General features: G+C 40.4%; 1 protein-coding gene across 10 annotated transcripts in view; it reads left to right on the forward strand.

Annotated features, from left to right (window-relative positions):
* DIS3L2 (DIS3 like 3'-5' exoribonuclease 2) overlaps window positions 1–20,613 on the forward strand; it is a 365,476-nt gene that overhangs the window by 43,756 nt on the left and 301,107 nt on the right. For all 10 annotated transcript variants that reach the window (XR_014080899.1, XR_014080900.1, XR_014080898.1 and 7 more), the window contains 2 exons: window positions 18,145–18,277; window positions 18,800–18,957. Coding sequence is in view for 7 of the 10 variants with exons in the window: in XM_081585671.1 (XP_081441797.1) it covers window positions 18,145–18,277; window positions 18,800–18,957 (291 nt within the window). In the remaining 3 variants the exon portion in view is untranslated. The remainder of the gene's footprint in view (window positions 1–18,144; window positions 18,278–18,799; window positions 18,958–20,613) is intronic.

A 20,613-nucleotide genomic window follows, 5' to 3' on the forward strand; every position in this document is an offset into this window, starting at 1 on the left:
GAATGAACATGGCTGTGTTCCAATAAAACTTTATTTACAAGGACAGGTGGCTGATTAGATTTGGCCTGTGGGCTGTAGTTTGCCAACTCCTTTTCTAGGCTTACTTTGTACTTTCCCTTCTGCAGTCTCAGTTGGCTCTTTTTCTGAGGAGCCTTGATTCCTTTCAACTGTGAATGGTATTTAGACCCTGAGACATGGACCCCAGATATGCTCATTGCTACTGGAATATCACTGATTCCTGGCCCTCTTAGAAGACAGTTAGGTAATATATGAATATATACATACATACCTGTATACATTTGTGTGTGTGTATGCAATACAGACATATATATATTTGTATATTATAAACCATTGAATTATAGTGATAGCTCCAATTACATTTCTGTACTGCGGGGTTTATTCTAGCTGTTCTACTTTCCATGTTTCTTTCTCCAACATTGAAACACCTTGCTCTTATTATCTACAATAGTACCAATAAGTAAACAAATATTTACTTATTTGTTCAAGCCTAGACTACACAGAAAGTAGAGTTGCTAACTCATATCTCTGAAAAAAGAATCTATGATTAGAATTTAATTCTCATTTACCCTTCTTTTTTGTCTTTAGCCTTAGGGTTTAGTTAAATAATATGCTCAAAAGTTACTTAGGTTAGTTTTGTCCCTCCATTCCTTTATTATGTTGTATATTTTTCGTTTTAAATATAGTAAGGATCTCTTGTTTTTATTTATACTGCATTTTAGCTATTTCCCCCATTCTTATTTTATGTTGCTTTTTTTTTGAGTATGTGAAATATGAGTATGATTTCAAAAGTTAGAATATACAAGACAACATATGCAGTGTTACTCACATCGATTTGTTTTAGTGAGAAAAGAAATTCCAGTTCCTACTTTTTTCCTTTTTACCCTGTTCTCACCTATCCCCTGTAGTTATCTAGTCTCACTAGTTCTAATTTATTATTTTGTGTGTCTTTTTGCATAAATGAGCATATGTTTGTGTGTAATTTTTGTTTTTCCTTTTTTATATATATAAAAGGAAGCATACCGTGCTTATGATCTGTCCTGTAATTAATTCACAAGCTCATAAGTTGATGAAAGTAGAACACTTTTGTGTCGTGAAATGAGTGACTTCAGCTGAATCAAGTTACTGTAGGAGTGAATGGGGACTTCATCTGGTCATGGTCAAGTTGACCCAAGAACAGGAAGCAGACTTGATTCACTCAAACTTTCTACTTTAGGTTAAAAAGACAATAATGATTTTGGTAGCAGGGATCTTCATATCATTCTCTCTCTCAAGACTATTCTAATCTACTCTCTTGTCCTCCAGTGTAGCAGTTGCCCTCTATGCGGAGTGCATTTGTGATCCTGGAGCCTCCTTTCTCTGTCATCTTGGGCTTTGTACTTCTTTTGTGCTGTGTTTCTTCCTCATTGTATCCCATATCATCCTTTTTCTTAGTTTACTTTGTCGTTTTGTGGAGCATATACTTTTTTAGCTTCATAAGAAAAAAAATGTGAAATTTTTTAGATCTATACTCCTGAGTGTCTTTTATTCTACTCCCCCATATTTGATTTTTAGTTTGGCTGCATATAGAATTCTAGGTTAGAAATAATCTTCCTTAAATTTTTTTTAGTATTTTATTGAGATCTAATTTATGTACATTAAATATTTCTAATACTTAACAGTTTTTTTCTGAGGATCCAGTTTTTGCTCTGGTATCCCTTACCTTCAGTCTGAAGAACTTCCTTTGGTGTTTCTTGTAGTACAGTTATGCTGGTGATGGAGTTCCTTGGTTCCCCTTTATCTGAAAATTGTCGTTGTATTCATTCCTGAAGAATATTTTTAATGGATATAGAATTTAGGTTCGATAGTTTTTTTTTTTTCAGCTCTTTAAAAATGTTGTCCTGTTGTCTTCTGGCTATCATGTAAGAAGATGATATGTGCTATGTCACTTCAGTTGTGTCCGACTCTGTGCGACCATATGGACTGTAGCCTGCCAGGTTCCTCTGTCCATGGGATTTCCCAGGCAAGAATACTAGATTGGGTTGCCATTTCCTTCTCCAGGGGATCTTCCCAACCCAGGGATTGAACCCAAGTCTCTTATGTCTCCTGCATTGGCAGGCAGGTTCTTTACCTGTAGTGTCACCTGGGAAGCCCCTAGAAGATGGTAAGAAGATGTTTTAGAGGTGCTGACAGTATTCCACTGTCTTCTGGATGGCTTGAAAGAAGACAGTAAGGAAGGATAAGAGGAAATTCCCTGGTGGTCCAGTGGTTGGGACAACAAGCACTTACTGCTTAGGGCCTGGGTTCAATCCCTGGTCTCAGAAATAGGATCCCACAAACTGTGTGTCATGGCCAAAAAAAAAAAAGAAATCTGCTGCTGTTTGAATGTGTTCCCTTCTGTGCAGTGTACCATTTTCCTTTGGCTGTTTTAGATTTTGTCTGTATCTTTGGTTTTTAGCAGTTTGGTTATGATGAGACTAGATGTAGTTTTCTTTAAAGTTTTCCTTTTTTGGGTTCATTGAGCTTCTGAAAGAGATGGGAATACCAGACCACCTGATCTGCCTCTTGAGAAATCTGTATGCAGATCAGGAAGCAACAGTTAGAACTGGACATGGAACAACACACTGGTTCCAAATAGGGAAAGAAGTATGTCAAGGCTATATATTGTCACTCTGCTTATTTAACTTATATGCAGAGTACATCATGAGAAGCGCTGGGCTGGAAGAAGCACAAGCTGGAATCAAGATTGCCGGGAGAAATATCAGTAACCTCACATATGCAGATGACATCACTCTTATGGCAGAAGGTGAAGAGCTAAAGAGCCTCTTGATGAAAGTGAAAGAGGAGAGTGAAAAAGTTGGCCTAAAGCCCAACATTCAGAAAACAAAGATCATGGCATCTGGTCCAATCACTTCATGGTAGATAGATGGGCAAACAGTGGAAACAGTGGCTGACTTTATTTTTCTAGGCTCCAAAATCACTGTAGATGGTGATTGCAGCCATGAAATTAAAAGACACACACTCCTTGGAAGGACAGTTATGACCAACCTAGACAACATATTAAAAAGCAGAGACATTACTTTGCCAACAAAGGTCTGTCAAGTCAAGGCTATGGTTTTTCCAGTAGTCACATATGGATGTGAGAGTTGGACTATAAAGAAAGCTGAGTGCTGAAGAATTGATGTTTTTGAACTGTGGTGTTGGAGAAGACTCTTGAGAGTCCCTTGGACTGCAAGGAGATCCAACCAGTCCATTCTAAAGGAGATCAGTCCTGGGTGTTCATTGGAAGGACTGATGTTGAAGCTGAAACTCCAATACTTTGGCCACCTGATGTGAAGAGCTGACTCATTTGAAAGACCCTGATGCTGGGAAAGATTGAGGGCAGGAGGAGAAGGGGACGACAGAGGATGAGATGGTTGGATGGCATCACTGACTTGATGGGCATGAGTTTGGGTACACTCCGGGAGCTGGTGATGGCCGGGGAGGCCTGGCATGCTGTGGTCCATGGGGTTGCAAAGAGTCGGACATGACTGAGCGACTGAACTGAACTGAGCTTCTTGAATCTATATATTTATGTCTTTTATACCAAATCTGGGATGTTTTGGTCAACATTTATTCTACTTTGTTGGACTCATTCTCTATCTTTTGAAACTCCAAGTACCTACATGTTTGGTCTTTTGATATTATCCCTTAAGTCCATAAGACTCTGTTCATCTCTTTGTTCAATTTTTTTCTCTGTTTTTCAGATTGTATAATATGTATTAATAAATTTAAGCTCATTGATTTTTTAATTTTTATCTCTGTTTTACTATTAAGATTATCCACTGAATTTTTGGTTTCAGCTATTATATTTTTCAGTTTTAAATTTCCATTTTTAAAGTAAATTTTATTTCTCTGTTGAGATTTCCTATCATTTTATTCATTCACGTGTCTTTTCCTTTACCTCAGAGAGCATAGTATTCATGGCTGGCTTCAAGTCCTTGTCTGAGAATTCTAACCTCTGTGTCATTTGGAGATTGGCATGTATTAATCTTTTTCACTTTAGAATAGGTCAGATTTTCTGGGATCCTTATATGCTTTTTGGTGTAGTTACCATGGGCTTCATATATGATGACCTATAACTACACCTACTTGTTTTAAACTGATAGTCATATTAATTCAGACACATCCTAAAAGATCTACTATTTTTACTCCTCTCCCTCATATTTCATGTTTTTAATGTCTTATTTTACATTTTCATGTTTATCCTTTGCTGTTTATTATAGTTATGTGTGCGTGCTAAGTTGCTTCAGTGATGTCTAACTCTTTGCGACCCTATGGACTGTAGCCCTCTAGGCTCCTCTGTCCATGAGATTCTCCAGGTAAGAATACTGGAGTGGGTTGCTATGTCTTCCTCCAGGGGATCTTCCCAACCCAGGGATTGAACCTATGACTCTTACACCTCCTCCATTGGTGGGTTCTTTACCACTAGCACCATCTGGGAAGCCCTATTGTAGTTATAGTTGCTTTAAAATATTTTTGTCTTTTAATCTTCATAGCACTTTATTTAAGTGGTTGATATCAGCCCTAACAATTAGTTTGCCTTTCCTAGTGGGATTTTCCTTTTCCTGTAAATTGTTACTTCTTGTTATAGCCTTTCCTTTTTAACTTAGAAGAGACCTTTTAATATTTATTTTAGGGTACATTTAGTATTGGTGAACTCTTTTAATTTTTGATTGTCTTGAAGTTCTTTATCTCTCCTTCAATTTTAAATGATAATCTTGGTGGGTAGAGTATCCTAGGTTCCAGGTTTTCCCCTTTCAGCACTTTGAATGTATCATGTCACTCCCTTTTGGCTTGCAAAGTTGCTGCAGAAAAATCAGCAGATAGCCTTATAGGGATTCCCCTGTACATGACTCTTTTTCTCTTGCTGCCTTTAGGATTCTCCCTTTATCTTAACTCTTGCTGTTTTAATTATGACACAGCTTGGTATGAGTCTGCTTAGGTTCATCTTGGTTGGGTCCTTCCACGCTTTCTGTACCTTCTTCAGGTTTGGAAAGTTTTCAGCTGTAATTTCATCAAGTACGTTTTTGACCCTGTTCTTTCTCTTTTCGCCTTCTGGAACCTCTATAATGTGAATGTTGGCATGCTTGATGTTATTTCAGAGACCTCTTAAATTGTTCTCATTTCTTAAGGGTTTTTTTTTTTTTTTTTTGCTGGTCTTATTGGGTGATTTCCATTATTTTGTCTTCCAGATCACCTATACATTCTTCTGTTTCACTGAATCTGCTACCCCTTCCTTATAGTGTGTTTTTACTTTCAGTTATTGTATTCTTTATTTCTCACTAGCTCTTTTTTATATTTTCTAGTTCCTTTAAAAAATGTCACTGTTTGTCTGTTCTTTTCCCTAAATCAGCTAGTTTTCTTATTTACTAATGCTTTAAATTCTTTATCTGGTAAATTGTTTATTTCTGTTTCATTATTTATGTATTTATTTTTAGGTGTGTTCACTTGCTCTTTTAGTTGAGAGCACTTCCTCTGTATTTTCATTTTGCTTAACTTTTTCTGTCTCTATGCATTTCAGTGAAATGGCTCCCTATTGAGATTTTAAAGGGATGTCCTTATGTGACAGTGTTCCTGTACAGTCTCTTTTTACTCAGTGCCTTTGGTAGGAGAGCTGGATTTGTTGTTAACAGGAGTCAACATCTTTCCCTGGGGTGTGCTGTCACCTTGGTAGGAGGTAGGGCTGGAGATGGAGGGGCTAGGGTGGAGCTTGCTGTAAGGCATGTCTTTCCCCTCTGCTCAGTGACCATTACTTCCCTATTGGGGGTGGAGTTGGATCTCAAGTTGATGGAGCAGAAGTCCTGAGGTTCTGATCCAAGTGGCTCTGCTCCTTTTAAGTGTGGGTTCTCCCCTCTCCCAGCACTGGCACCCTTACCCCAGAGGGGGGTCATTGCTGGAGCAAGAGGGGCCTGTGTGGGCTCTGAGCTCATGGTAGGGCACAGGCTGTGGTGAGCTGGCTGCCGTCACAGATCGAAACTGTCCCCATGTGCTGCCCATGTAAGTGCCAGCAATGGCTGCCTTTGCCATGGTGAGAGACACCACCTTGGTATCACAGAGTCACCTCTGTGTCACACAGGCAAACTCTCTTCCCACTTGTGGTAGCCCTTGCTCCAGTGTAGAGCTGCAAGGTGAATACGTGTGCCTCTGGTATTCACTTGGCTCAGGCTTGGGCACGTGCCAGTGCAGTTGTGGGAAACTTGGCAGACACTGGAGCAGTCTTCAATCTGCCTTTTCCACCCTGCTTAGGATGCAAACCAGCACTTGCGCACTCCTTGTGAGTGGAATCCAGGTGTCCTGCAGCTCTCCTGTTAGTCCTAATAGCTGTCCAACCAGCCAAGGGACCTTGTCTTCCCTGGCTTGGACCCCAGGACCGGGGCACCCAATATATGGCTCGAAACACTCACTCCCCAGGGTGAATCTCTGCCTGTGTATTCTCCCTTTTCCTCTGAATCCCCTCCCAGTGGCACAAGTCCTGACCTGATTGTGTCTCTTCCCTTCCTACTCAAATCTGTGTGGATCTTTTTTATAGCCTCGGTTGTACAGGAGTCTTTCTGCTAGTTTCCAATTGATTACATGAGAATTGTTCCTCATGTAGATGTATTTTTGATGTGTTTGTCAGGGGGAGGTGAGTTCCACATCTTCCTCCTTTGCCATCTTGACTGATTCCCTCCCCACTCCCCCTAGTTTGGTTTTAAGTCACTTTTCCAGCTTTGATGCCAAGCATGGTCTCTTCTGACTTATTTATTTTCATCAGGAATTCACATGGTATGATATTAAGAAAATCTTTAGTAAGGGATTGTTTTGCCGAAAGTTTAACTTTCATTTTAGATTCAAAGAATTTGTTAACAAAAGAAACCATTTGTTGTACAAAAGCATTTTCAATTTTTTATAGATTATTGACTTAATTTCAATATATGGGCATTAAAAGAAAAAGAAGCAATAAAGAGAAGTAATGGTGTGTACATCACCAAATTGGGACAGCAACCTATATCTAGATTTGAACAGTGCTGGGAATTCCCACGTTAACAGCAATCTGGAGTTCCAGTTGGGAAGGGGTCCTGGGAGGTGTGTCCACTCCATGGGTGAGACTTCAGATCGCAGCTTTGAGGGCTGTTACTTATAATTCCAGGCCACAGACTGGTATCATCATCAGTTTGCACTGCACATAAAAATACAGCTCTGCTTTTCTTTAACTTTTATAATGCTATTTGTTTCACCTTGTGAGTCAGAAGATTTTGTTAGACCCCAGGGGGTTAGCCAGGCCCCGAGGGGCGTAAGAAATTCCAAGACCCACTCCCTTTCTTATCTAAAGTGTTCCTGAACTTGCTGGTAACAACTGATGTGTTTGCAAGTAGGCACATAGTCCAGGCAAGGTCCAGGCAAGCTCAGAAATTGGTCAGAGGCCTGCTGCCCTACTTCTGAAGTCTGAACAAGACTGCCTCTATTTTAATTTTCCTGCCCATGTAAGTGCCAGCAACGGCTGCCTTGGAGGCAGAGACAAAGATGAGACCTAGAAGATAGGTGCATTAGGGTTTTAAAGAAACAAAACTGCTAGGACATGGATATTGGAAGAGATTTATTATGAGGATTGGCTCATGCAGTTATGAAGGCTGAGAAGGCCCATGATCTGTTCTCTGCAAGCTAGAGACCTAGGAAAGCAGGTTGGGTAATTCAGCCTGAGACTGAAGGACTGAGAACCAGGGGGGCTGAGGGCAAGAGAAAATCAGGATCCCAGCTCAAGTAACCAGACTGGAAGGGTCAAATTCTTCCTTTCTCTGCCTTTTCATTTTACTCAGGCACTCAACTTATTGTATGATCCCTCCCCCTCATTAGGGAGGGTGAACTGCTTTACTGAGTCCACCAATTCGAATGCTAATTTCATCCAGAAACACTTTCACAGATGGTCTTGGAAATAATGTTTAGCCAAATTTCTGGGCACCCTAGGATCCAGTGAAGTTGACAGATAAAATTAACCATTACAGTAGGTTAGATTAGAGAGTTGCACTGAAGAACCCTGAAGGGTTTTGCAAATGCTGTGCATTCAATATATTCTGTGTTTTTAGGTGAAACATGGATTAAAAAAAGAGAGATTAGTGGTTGAGAGAGCTGTTAAACTGTTGTCATCTTTAGGCTTAGGCTACAACCTGAATTCACAAGGTGCTAATCAAGTTGAAAAGGAAGGAATCTGTTTAGGATACATTTTGAAGACTGAATAGACAAAATTTGGTAATAGAATATTCTTAATGGAGAGAAAGAAATTAGATGACTACTGTTTGCTGCCTAGAGATGATAATGATGTCATTAATCTGGATGCAGTATGCAGGCTGAAAATCTGGTTTGAAGACAATAATAACTTGAATTAGAAACATGTTGCATTCAAAATGCTTGCCAGTATTCAGCAGGAAGTTGGAAAGTTCAAGAACTGTAGAGAGGGGTTGGAGATGTAGATATAAAAATTTTTAACAGAGAAGTGAGATGAGACTTAATAGAATGTTGCAAATGGTAGAAACTGAAGAGGTACAAGAAAGAAGAGGAGTCAACAACGAAATCTGAGAACTGCAAAGAGAGTTAGAAGACCAAAGAGACTGCTGTGTCCTGGATGTCAGTGGAGAAGAATGTGTAGTTCAAGGGGCTGATCAGTGGCAGGGCCTGGAAGAGAGTTAGTGAGACTGTATCATTGTTTTAGTGATGAGGATTTTCCTCCCTCAGAATACTGAAAGCCGTATTTCATTGTAGAGGTGAGGACAGAAGTCATTCCAAGGGGGATTACAGAGTATGTCCTGGGGAAACAGAGCTTTTGAGTCTTGACCATATTTTCAAACTTTGGCAGAGATGAGAGTGAGAGAAATGGAATGGTAGCTGGTAGCTTGAAGTGTGCAGAATGAGAGCAGGGCCAGTCCCTTAATTTGGATGTATTCTGTTGGGGAGGCTACGGTGAGAGAAAAATGAGTATGACAAAGTTCTAGAGTAGATAGATAAAAATTGGATGAAGAACACACATTAAGGAGGATGGGTTTTAAATCTGTAGGGACATTTCTTCCTCTCGTACAGGATGAGAGGATAGGATAGATGAAACCATAAGACAGCTTTTGTCAGCGAGAAAGAAGAGTGAGTCCATATAGGTGTGAATTGGGAATTGAAGGTATTGACTATGAAGGAGACAGTTAAGGGTTAGGTTGATACTTCCACTTCCAGTTATAGCATAGAAAATAATTTGAAACCGATCTTCTGGGAACAACTAGAAAAGCTCACTACCACCCTCCCTTCCTCAGCAAAGAAAAAAAAACCCAAAACACTGAAAGGTATTTGAAAGGTCATAAGAATGAATATCTAGGAGAGAATAAAAGCTTAGGGAGATAAGGCTAGTGTTTTGTATTGTTTGCCTCCTACAGATGTTTACTAGTTTTTTGGAGGGATCAGCTGAAAAACTTAGAAGCTGAGAATCTGAGTAGTGCATATGATAATCCCTTAGGGCCAGGGTGATAAGGATTAAAATTTAGGCCCTGCTCACGTGGGAATCTGCCTGCAATGTAGGAGACCCAGGTTCAGTCCCTGGGTTGGGAAGATCCCCTGGAGAAGGGAATGGCAACCCACTCCAGTATTCTTGCCTGGGAAATCCCATGGACAGAGGAGCCTGGAGGGCTACAGTCCATGGGATCGCAAAGAGTTGGACCCAATGTGTGACTGACTTTCACTTTCAGACTTGAAAACATGATGACTGAAATTAGGAATTTGATGAGACTTCCCAGATGGTGCTCAGTCAGTCAGTCACTCAGTTGTGTCCGACTCTTTGTGACCCCATGGACTGCAGCACGCCAGGCTTCCCTGTCCATCACCAACTCCCAGAGCCTGCTCAAACTCATGTCCATTGAGTATGTGATGTCATCCAACCATCTCATCCTCTGTCGTCCCCTTCTCCTCCTGCCTTCAATCTTTCCCAGCATCAGGGTCTTTTCAAATGAGTCAGTTCTTCGCATCAGGTGGCCAAAGTATTGGAGTTTCAGCTTCAACATCAGTCCTTCCAATGAATATTCAGGACTGATTTCCTTTAGGATGGTCTGGTTGGATCTCCTTGCAGTCCAAGGGACTCTCAAGAGTCTTCTCCAACACCACAGTTCAAAAGCATCAATTCTTCTGCGCTCAGCTTTCTTTATAGTCCAACTCTCACATCCATACATGACTACTGAAAAAAACCATAGCTTTGACTAGACAGACCTTTGTTGGCAAAGTAATGTCTCTGCTTTTTAATAAGCTGTCTAAGTTGGTCGTAACTTTTCTTCAAGGAACAAGCATCTTTTAATTTCATGGCTGCACTCACCACCGGCAGTGATTTTGGAGCCCAGAAAAATAAAGTCTGTCATTGTTTCCGTTGTTTCCCCATCTGTTTGCCATGAAGTGATAGGACCAGATGCCATGATCTTAGTTTTCTGAATGTTGAGTTTTAAGCCAACTTTTCCAAACTCTCCTCTTTCACTTTTATCAAGAGGCTCTTTAGTTCTTCACTTTCTGCCATAAGTGTGGTGTCATCTGCATATCTGAAGTTATTGCTATTTCTCCTGGAAATCTTGATTCCAGCTTGTGCTTCATCCAGTCCAGCATTTCTCATGATGTACTCTGCATGTAAGTTATATGCAGGTGGTGCTAGTGGTAAAGAATCTGCCTGCCAATGCAGGAGACCTGGGTTCAGGAAGATCCCCTGGAGAAGGAAATGGCAACCCACTCCAATGTTCTGGCCTGGAGAATTCCATGGACAGAGGAGCCTGGCGGGCTACAGTCTATGGGGCTGCAAAGAGTAGGACATGACTGAAGCGACTTAGCACAACAGAAGATTAGATAGAGCTGGAGAGAGAATTAATGAATTGGAGGATTACTGAAGTGATTGAGGGAGATATTGAGAAGGTCAAAGGTGTGGGTTGGAGTCCCAGATGAGGGGTTGAGAGAGAATGGGACAGAAGTGATACTGAAGGAGGTTTATTTGCTGGCAGCTTTCTATTGGGTTGGCTGAAAAGTTCCATAACGTCATATGGAAAAACCCAAACGAACTTTGCAGCCAACCCAGCATAACTGTTGAAACTTACCAAGCAGTAGATTCTCAAAACCTTACTAACACCAATCAGGATAAAAGTAAGTTCATACCTTGGTTTATGGTAGTAAACCTATAGATAACTAAAGACAAAAAAAAAAAAAAAAAAAATTCAAAAGGCACCAGAGATGGGGAGAAGGAATAGAGTATATTTTCAAAGAACCAACAAGTAGACTAATGGCTAACTTCTCAACAGACACAGTGGAAGCCAGAAGGCAATGGAATGACCAACAATCTAGAATTTTAAAACCTGCAATAATGTCCCATAAAAATAAAGATGAAATATAGATAATTCATAATTTAGTTTTTCAGTTGCACTAACCACTCTTTAAAATGCTCGGAAGATATATGTGGCTACAGGCAACTGTATTGGGCAGCACAAATAATGAAAATTTCCATCATTTCAGGAAGGATAGCACTGCTATTGGTATTAAAAAAATCATGAGGCTATTTTAACATCCATCACCACACCCACTCATCCCCACAGAAAAAAGGAACCTTTAAGTGAAATTGACAAATGCCTAAAAAATGCAAATTAACAAAACTGATCTAAAAAGAAATTAAAAAACTGAAACTATTTAAATGTTAAATTTTTGAGATGTCTTTGTCTGCTTGTAGTATCAGGGGGAACACTGTCTCTATAAAATTAATTGGGGGAATATTTCCCCTATTTTTTAGAAGAATTGGAAAAGGATTGGTATTATTTTTTATCTCACTGTGAAGGTTCCTGGACTTTTTTAATTGGAAGATTTAAAATCACCAGTTTAATTTCTTTATTTTTTTACATGTCTATTTAAAATTTCTGTTTCTAAGTCAGCTTCAGTAATTTGTGTTTTTTCTAGGAATATATGCATTTCACCTAAATTGTCTAGTGGGCATAAATTTGCTCATTGAGTCCCTTATAATTGTTTTCATTTCTATAAAGTTAGTAGACCTGCCCCTTCTTTCATTCCTGTTTTGTGGTTACCCTGTGGAGGTGGAACAGACCCCTTCCTAATTAGTAGGATGCCTGTATTTATTGCATTCCATACATCAAGAGAGTCTGAGAGAAAATTTAGTACTTACCCAGGAGACTCCTGGGCAAAGCAGGGTGGGTACAAGCATGTTTGGCCTGGCTTGAGCCAGGTGGAAAGAGTGAGTTACACCTTTATAGTGGTTAGGGGACTGGAGATTCAAAGGTCCCATGTGCAGGCCGGGCATTTATGAAATTTGAATTTCCCCCTTGTGCCAAAAAAGGTTGCAATGGATTTTCTTACCAGCCTGTCCAGGATGGGTCAAAGGGGAAGGGGGAGATGAGGCTTAAGATGAGTTAGTGGTCATACGTGAAAAAAAATGGAGCCATATTCTTTATTACAAACCCTGAATTTCTGTTAATTTTTTTTCATTTTTATTTTTTCTTCAGATTGGATAATCTTGATTGATCTGTTTTTCCATGTCTACCTATTATTTCTTCTGTTAGGTCAAATCTGCTGTTGGGTTCCTCAAGTGAAATTTTCATTTCAGTTATTCTATCTTTCAACTTGAAATTTACATTTAGTTCTTTTTAAAAAATAATTTGTATCTCTTTATTGATATTTTTATTTGATGAATCATTGTCATCATGCTTTCCTTTAAAGACAGCTTCTTTTAGTTCTTTGAGCATATTTATAACAGCTGCTTTGAAGTCTTTGTCGACTGAATCTAAAAATCTAGACTCACTTAGAGATAATTTTTATTGCAACTATCCCCTGCCCCAGTCTATGGATCACACTTATCTGTTTTTTTTTTTCTTTTTTGCATATCTTGTAATTTTTTGTTGAAATCTGGACATTTTTGATAATATATTCTGCATTCTGATTCCTTTTCCTCCAGAGTTGGAGGTGGTTGCTCTTTTTGTTTAGTGGCTTGCATGGGCTAATTCTGTAGAGTCTGTTTTCTCCTGTAGTATGTAGCCACGCATGTGTCTGTTCAGTTCTTTCTTTCTTGTGTTTTTTAAGCATGACTGTCTGGTAGTTGCCTCTGAGTCAACATGTCTTAGCAGTCAGCTTGTGATTAGTTAGAAGTTATGTTTTAACTCCTTGCAACAGTGAGGCCCCCATCCTGTGTCAGTGGTCCTGGCGAGACTTGGGAAATGTATTAAAAATTGAGGCATGATATGACTTTGCCCTGGCTTTTGCTTTCTGTGTTTGCAAGGCTCACATTCATCTAGAGATGAGCTCTCTAGGGCCCACTTATTTCTCTCCTGCTTGTTTACAGTCTTTCCTGCACACAGGAGGAAAAAATAGATTCTTAACAAGGCACCCATTGGTTGTCTTGTTGCCTGATTCTCCCTGTTCAATTTCTGGTTAGTCTGCTGGTCTGTTGCTTGCCCTAACTAGTATTGTAATCTCAGATTAGCTGTGATATTGGCCTTCCCTGTTTTTTTGCACCTTGAATCACTATTGTTTTGAAAATGCCCGTGGACATGGAATTCCTCTTGTTCTGCTCTAAACATATTTTGCTCCCTGTGGCCGTGGGCTTGCTGCCTTAGTAGGAAGGACTTCCACATCAAGGAACTGGGAGTAGGTGTAGGATGGTGAGAGCTCCAGCCTAAACCACCACACATTCTCACTGTTGTTACTGAGATTCAGTAGATTTTCTTGAATAAATACTTCTCAATTTGTTGTAGCCTTTGGTTAGTATCTAGACCCTTAAAATGGTTGGTTTTGATGATTGGGAGTATATAATATTTGTCAGACTCCTCATTCAGCCATCCTGGGAGATTCTTCTCCCTGCCTTCTCTCTCTCTGTTTCTCTGACTCATTTTTAAACATGTAAATTTTATTTAAATCATAGTTCAGAATACGTTATGAAGTAGGGATTTATTGGCTATTTTTAAAAAAAATAATATTAAGTAGTGTTTTAACATTACTTAACTATTTTAGTGAAAGTCTCTCAGTTGTGTCATGGACTATACAGTCCATGGAATTCTCCAGGCCAGAATACTGGAGTGAGTAGCCTTTCCCTTCTCCAGGGGATCTTCCCAACCCAGGGATCAAACCCAGATCTCCCGCATTGCAGGCAGGTTCTTTACCAGCTGAGCCACCAGGGAAGCCCAAGAATACTGGAGTAGGTAACCTATCCCTTCTCCATCAGATCTTCCTGACCCAGGAATTGAACTGGGGTCTCCTGCATTGCAGGCAGATTCTTTATCAGCTGAGCTACCAGGGAAGCCCTTAATTATTTTATGTGTTTCCTAATTATTTGTAATGTTAATTTTCTATTTTTTAAATGTGATACTTACTATAATCCTATCTCTTTTTTTTCTTTGTTCCTTTAATTATATCCTCTTCATGTGTTTTTATGATCTCTCGCTTTCCATTGGCTCCATCTTAGCTTCTGAATAGGCTCAACCTTTTCTTTCTTTAAACCTCTCGTAACTTTATCTCCTAGAGTTTCTTTCCTTCACTACCCAGGTTCATAAATTTCTTCTGCTCTTACTACTCTTAAGGCTGACTGCGACACAGGGGTAAGGCAGGTGAGATACCTAGGGCACAAACATTTAAGGAGGCACTTACTCTCGGAGTCCTGCAAGCATGAAGTTGGCACTTGTGTGACTTTGCCTTTATAAATTTTTTATCCTACATACCTTGCTTGCCTCTTCCTAGTCCTGGTCTTGCTACTCATATTTCTCTCTAGTATATATTCATTTTAACCTGGTTTTTGTCCCAGATAGTCTTCATTTATTACAAATTTTGAGCACTTACTCTGTACTGAACATTGGGTCTCAAGCCATCACTTCTTTCACCCAAATGCTTTCTTCGTTTTCATTTCCTCAAGTCTAGTGCTTTTCCTTCCTCATTCCTACTTTTTGGTACCACGTGGCACTCTTGACCACTACTACGTGTTCATCCTCATCCCAGCCCAACTCTTCAGAATGTGTAGCTATTTCCGTGGCAAAACACCCTGTCTAGGAGCTGGTGGGTGGTTGGGCCGTGTATCACTGGCACGTATTCTGGAAGCTGGTGAGGATTAGAGAGTAACTTATGCTTTCAGTGTGCTTGTGCTTTCAGGATAGGAGCATGCAGGTCTTCTCCAGGGGTAATGGGCTTCACAGTCATATCACTGGGAAGCGAAGAGTGCTTGTTTGTCCACCTTCTGCTTATCATCTTATATTCTCGGAATCTTTCCATCTCCTTTCAGTACTTTGAAACCCAAAAGCAGACTTTGACTCTCTGCTCTGCTCAGCTGGTCTGACTTATTCTTGCCAACGGGGTTTCTTGGTTTTTCCCATTCTTTGCTGACTTGTTTTTAGCATGGTTTCCCTGAATGACCCTGCTTTGGTTGGTGTTCTCACTGCTTGTTCATGAAAACAAAACTCATCCAGTCATTTAAGGAATGATTATTGGGCACCCGTTCTATTCTAGATACTGTGGGAGCCAGTGGGGTTACAGTAATGAACCCAACCAAACATTTTGTATCTTCCTGAGTTAGAGAGAAAAGTTAGGTGCATATCACACCAACCAAGATATTTGCTGTGGAAAAAAAGTTAGAAAGGGAGCTTGCCTGTGACTTTTGAGTTGAGATCTGTGTACCTCCATCTCACTGGACTGGCAGTATCTCCCTTTAATTTTGAACTCTTGCCTGCATCAAGACTTGATATGAAGTACCCCATTTTCAATTCTAGCTCTTGTTTTTGAGTTGTCTTTCTTCTGCTTGCAGCTTGCTCCAACTCCTCACCCCACCCTAAGGCTCCCATTATTTGTTTTCGTACCCAGTAGTTGGTGCAAACCCTGGTCATGAACCTATCTTCCTTTGAAAGTTATTTTCTCTCTTGTTTTCTTATCATCAGACTATTGGTTTTTCCCCCACTATATCTTTACTAGCTTCTTTGTTATGTTTTCTACTTCTTCTTCCTCTTTACATTTCCTAAAAGTTGCCCTAACCCAGATTTTGTCCTAGGCCCTCTTGTGTATCAGCTTACCCTTTTTGGCAGTCTCTTCCATTCTAGAAAACTTTGGCATACCGTCTTTGTGCAAATGGCTGGCTAATTTATCTCTCTAAGTGACGCTCCAGTTTTCAAGTTTTTGAGGTAGAAGTGTGTAGTTCCATGTGTAGAGTATAAATAGAGGTATGTATTGCCACGTAGAGGGATGTAATACTTCATGTCGTTTTTATCTCCCAGTCTCCTTACTTGAAATCTCACCCAACTGCCACCTCCTTGCTCCCTTTCAGATACGCCTGGTTGTCAAGTGGTGCCAGGTTGGCCTGTGTCATGCCATGTTCACAGTCTCTTTGTTTCCATGTCTGCAGCTGCAGCTCTAGTTCAGACCTTCCTTTCCTCTTACCAGTCTGTTATGGTTCTTTCTTAAGGTGCAGCTTCTGCCAGTCTCTCTCGACTCCAGATGTCTCTGAGTGCTCTGCCAGATTAATTTTTCCTGAAACACAACTTTGATCTGTTGTTCTTCTCTTCTGCTCATTCACGCTTCAGAAATTTCCCTACTGCCTTTGAAAACGGGGCTGGTTTTCTAGATCTTTCAACTTGTTTTGTTTTCCTCGCTACTGCCTCCCTTCATATAGGCTGGACTCTGTCCAAATGGAATTAATGTTGCAAGAACCTCCCTGTGTTTTTCTGCTTGTGTGTCTGTTTTTTCTTCTTCCCTCTTTTGCAGCAGCATGCATTTCTTACATTCTCAGCTCTTCCTTAAAATCTTTTCTGAAGCTCTTTCAGATTTCTGGACCTGGAGGTACTCTTCTTCCATCATACATACATGTACCCATACTTTAAAAAAATAAAGTGCTTATCACTCCCCACCTGTATTACTTGTTATTTTAATATGATTTTTAAGTCTCCTTAACTTTTGTATCCCTCATTGTGCCTAGCATAGTACCTTGTGGAAATATTTGTTGAATTAAGGAGTGGATGAGTATATTTCTGAATGAAACCAGTGGGACAGTCTGGACTCCTGTATGTGCCATTCCCACTACCTTGTTGCTTATCTCAGACCATCTTTTTCTCTCTCTTCTTGAAACTTTTTGACTTTATCTGTGACTCTCTTCATGTATCACTGAGTGGTTTGTTACTCTTGGTCTCTATTGCATCTTTCTTGAGTTAGTATTAATTTCGACTTAAAGAAGAATGATATCATTTTGGTGAAGGATGTGTGTGGGAAATTTAACGGAAATGGAAGCTAGTGTTCAGAATGACATCTTGATCCATTTTATTGGAAAACAGGCTGCCCACCCGGATTTTGGAAATTTGCAAGTATAGGCTTGAAGCCTGGGCCAGTGGCCAGCAGAGAGTAGACGGAGATGTCGTGATGACATGTTCAGTATCCAGGTGGAAGGCTGGGGTTGGGGGTGCTGGCTGCAGGGCCCCACATTCCAGTCTGCTGAGCCAGGCAACTGCCTGTATTTCTTAGGAGCAGCCGCCTGAGAGTGTGGTCAGAGGACTGGTTTGAAGTGATGGCAGGTAAGAGAAGGGAAGTAGATGTCTAACTACAATATTGCATTTTTTTTGAAAGCTAGTGAATCACTGGGGGTTCCATGCATAGTTTTGGACATCTGGTTGTGGCAGTAAGTTAGGTTATGTTGCTGAACTCTAAGGAATTGATTTATTTGATTTCACAGAGGAATATCGTTTGTCTAAGGTTAAATTTAGTAAATGCTGCATCTCTTGAGCCCTAGTTTAGTACTTATTTCATGATAGCCTTTAGATTCTAGATCTTTATACCATCTTCAAAACCATATTCCTTCCTGCTTTTGTGCATTTCACTAGCTGAACAGAACCTCAGAATTCCTTAATTTTCACTCCATTGCCCTATTTGTGGAGGTTTTTAGTAGAAGTGGCCACAACAAGCAGGCTGTGATACCCATGAGGTTGAATGCCTTGAAAAGCTGCTCAGGACAGATGGTGTGCTTAACTAACTGCCAACCAGAAACTGACACCAGGATCCAGGGGGGGACACCACATTGCCTTTGCCATCCCAGTCCTAAATTCCCTGGAGCACAGAGGAGGCTTCAGGTTAACTGTTCTTCAGTCACCTGTCTCTTTTTGGTTTCAGCTAGTGACACCTGAGCTGCTCAAGGCGGGAAGAACTCAGCAGTGGAGGCCCTGCGGGATCTGGAGAGAAGAGGTGACCTTGGAACCAGTAATGAGCCAGCCTGACTACCTCCGGCCCCTGGGGGCCCCCAGAGGTAGCAAACAGAAAATGGAGTCTACTCTAGCAACTGGAAATAAAACTGGAATGGAGGAACAGGGCGGGTCTTGGGACTAAAGAGGGACTATAATCCTTTTGGTGACCTCTTAAATATTCTCCTGTAGGTTATTTACTTTAGAATTGTGTGGTTTCTTGTTGTCTTAATTTATTGTTATATTGAATACAGCTGTTTAATTTCCCCTAGAAAAGTGATGATCTTTTAGTAATTCCTAGTGTTAAAAGTTTGTGTCTATAAACAGCAAAGCATACTGAACCCATTACTTGTGTTCTGTTCCATGTATATTGTGGTGCTGATTTAAAATTCAGGTCTCATCTATGTACATTTTATTCATGTCTTCTTACCCAGTTTTCCTTTTTATGACTATTTTAAATTATTATCAGGAGATTTTATTCTTTTTTTTGGTCTTTAATTTTTTTTTTTTAAAAAGGTAAAATATCTCCAGTTTTAAAAATACAGAAATGTTTGAGGAAAAAGTTGATTGCTGCCTCATGTTTCTAGGTGTGTCCTCTTTGGTTGGCCCACATGGCGTTGGTGCTTCGCCAGGTGACAAAAAGTCAAAGAACAAGACCACACGAGGGAAGAAAAAGAGCATATTTGAAACCTACATGTCCAAGGAAGATGTTTCAGAAGGCCTGAAGAGAGGAACACTTATCCAGGTGCTTAAAATATACTAGAAGACTATTCCTTGAATATATGGAATCAGAAGTAATCAATTATTCATGAAACTGTTTATTTTTCTGTGCTGTGTGCATGAAAGAAATGATGCCATCATAGGCTCAGGGCTTTCCGCTTCTTAGACCTCCAGAGCAATTAGAGATGAGAAGTGCCACAAGACCGTCACAGAGTGCTCTGAGATTTGAGAGGAGGGAGCCATGACTTCCTGGAAGGGTTGTCTTAGGAGTGCTTTATTGGAAGGGGTATATTAGAGCCAGGCCGTGGATTGCTGCAGTTAAGTGAAGAGAAGGAGCTTCTCTCGGGGACCAGTGTGAGCTCCTAAGAGAGAAGTGGGATATAGGGTGTGGCTGTAAGACACATTGGTAGGTCAGTTTGCCTGGAACACATGGATGCTGACTACATAGAATAAGGTCGAAAAGGAAACAGTAAACAGCAGCAGACAATATTTGTTGAGAGCTTTATAGTTTGCTAAATATTTTTACAAGCTAGTTCAGCAGTTTGGCTTGGCAAACGTTGGAGTATCCACTGTGAGCCAGGAGCCGTTTATATAAGAGCATACCACATGGGTGCTTCCGAGATGAAGGTGGGTGAGGCTGCCTTTCCATACGTTGAGCCTGTGGCCCCGTCGTCGTGGAGCAGACATTTTTGTGGACAGATGATTTGAAGATAAAGAGTAAGTGCTCAGATAACTGTGACCAGGGTGTATGGGTGAATGTTGGGGGAAACTGGGAAACTGTAGGAGGTGACCCCTGCGGTGAATAGTGAAGGATGACTATTAAATGAGTGGTGTGTGGGTGGGAGGGAGATAAGGAGAGGGTGTGACACTAATGAAGACACGAACTGTGAAACAGTATAGAGTGGGACAGCTCAGGTCTTTTTAAGCGTGAAATCTGAGGCAGGTGGTTGGTAATGAGATGAACAGGGAGGTGAGGCCACATATCCTTTGAATTAAGTCTGTTTTATATCATTCTTAGGTTAGTATACAAACATTGCCACGTGTACTTGGCTCACTTGAAGATGTTGACTGTGTTCCATTTTCTCTCATTCTGAGTGCCCAGCTTCTCTATTTGTATTTGGGGCTGGAGATCCAGCCAATTAACAGATACTCTTATCTTCTTTTCCTTTTTTATCACCTTTTGTATTTACCTGTGGTCCAGTACATACACTTAATATAGACTTTGAATGAAAAATCATTTTTAACAAATTAGTTGCTTTTTATGATTTCAGAGGTACCATTGGTGGTTTTTTGTTTTTCTTTTTTAAAGCATCCCTTGGTTTCTTTGATAAGGCCTCTCAGGAAAGTTAAAGCTTTAGCTGGACATTTGTTCATTCATTAAACCATTTATTTGCTGTTTATGGTTCAGCGCACACACTGCACTCCATTCCTCTGCAAGTGTCTTGGCCCTCATCTTGTTCCATGTATGAGGACCTGTTGTGCTTTTCCCAGTCTTATCTCCTGCCCTTCTCTTCCAGGTACGCTCTGCTCCATTCACTCTGATCTTCAAAACGTCCCCAATAAAAACTCTGCTCTTTGATTGCTCTGTGACTCTGTACATGCTGTTCCTGATGCTGGGAATGCTCTCTCCCACTATCTTGATGTAATCATGCTTGACCTTACCTAAATGTTACCCACTTTG

This window comes from Giraffa tippelskirchi, chromosome 3 (genome assembly GCF_054371585.1).
Source record: "Giraffa tippelskirchi isolate mGirTip1 chromosome 3, T2T-mGirTip1v1.2.pri, whole genome shotgun sequence".
NCBI lineage: Eukaryota > Metazoa > Chordata > Mammalia > Artiodactyla > Giraffidae > Giraffa > Giraffa tippelskirchi.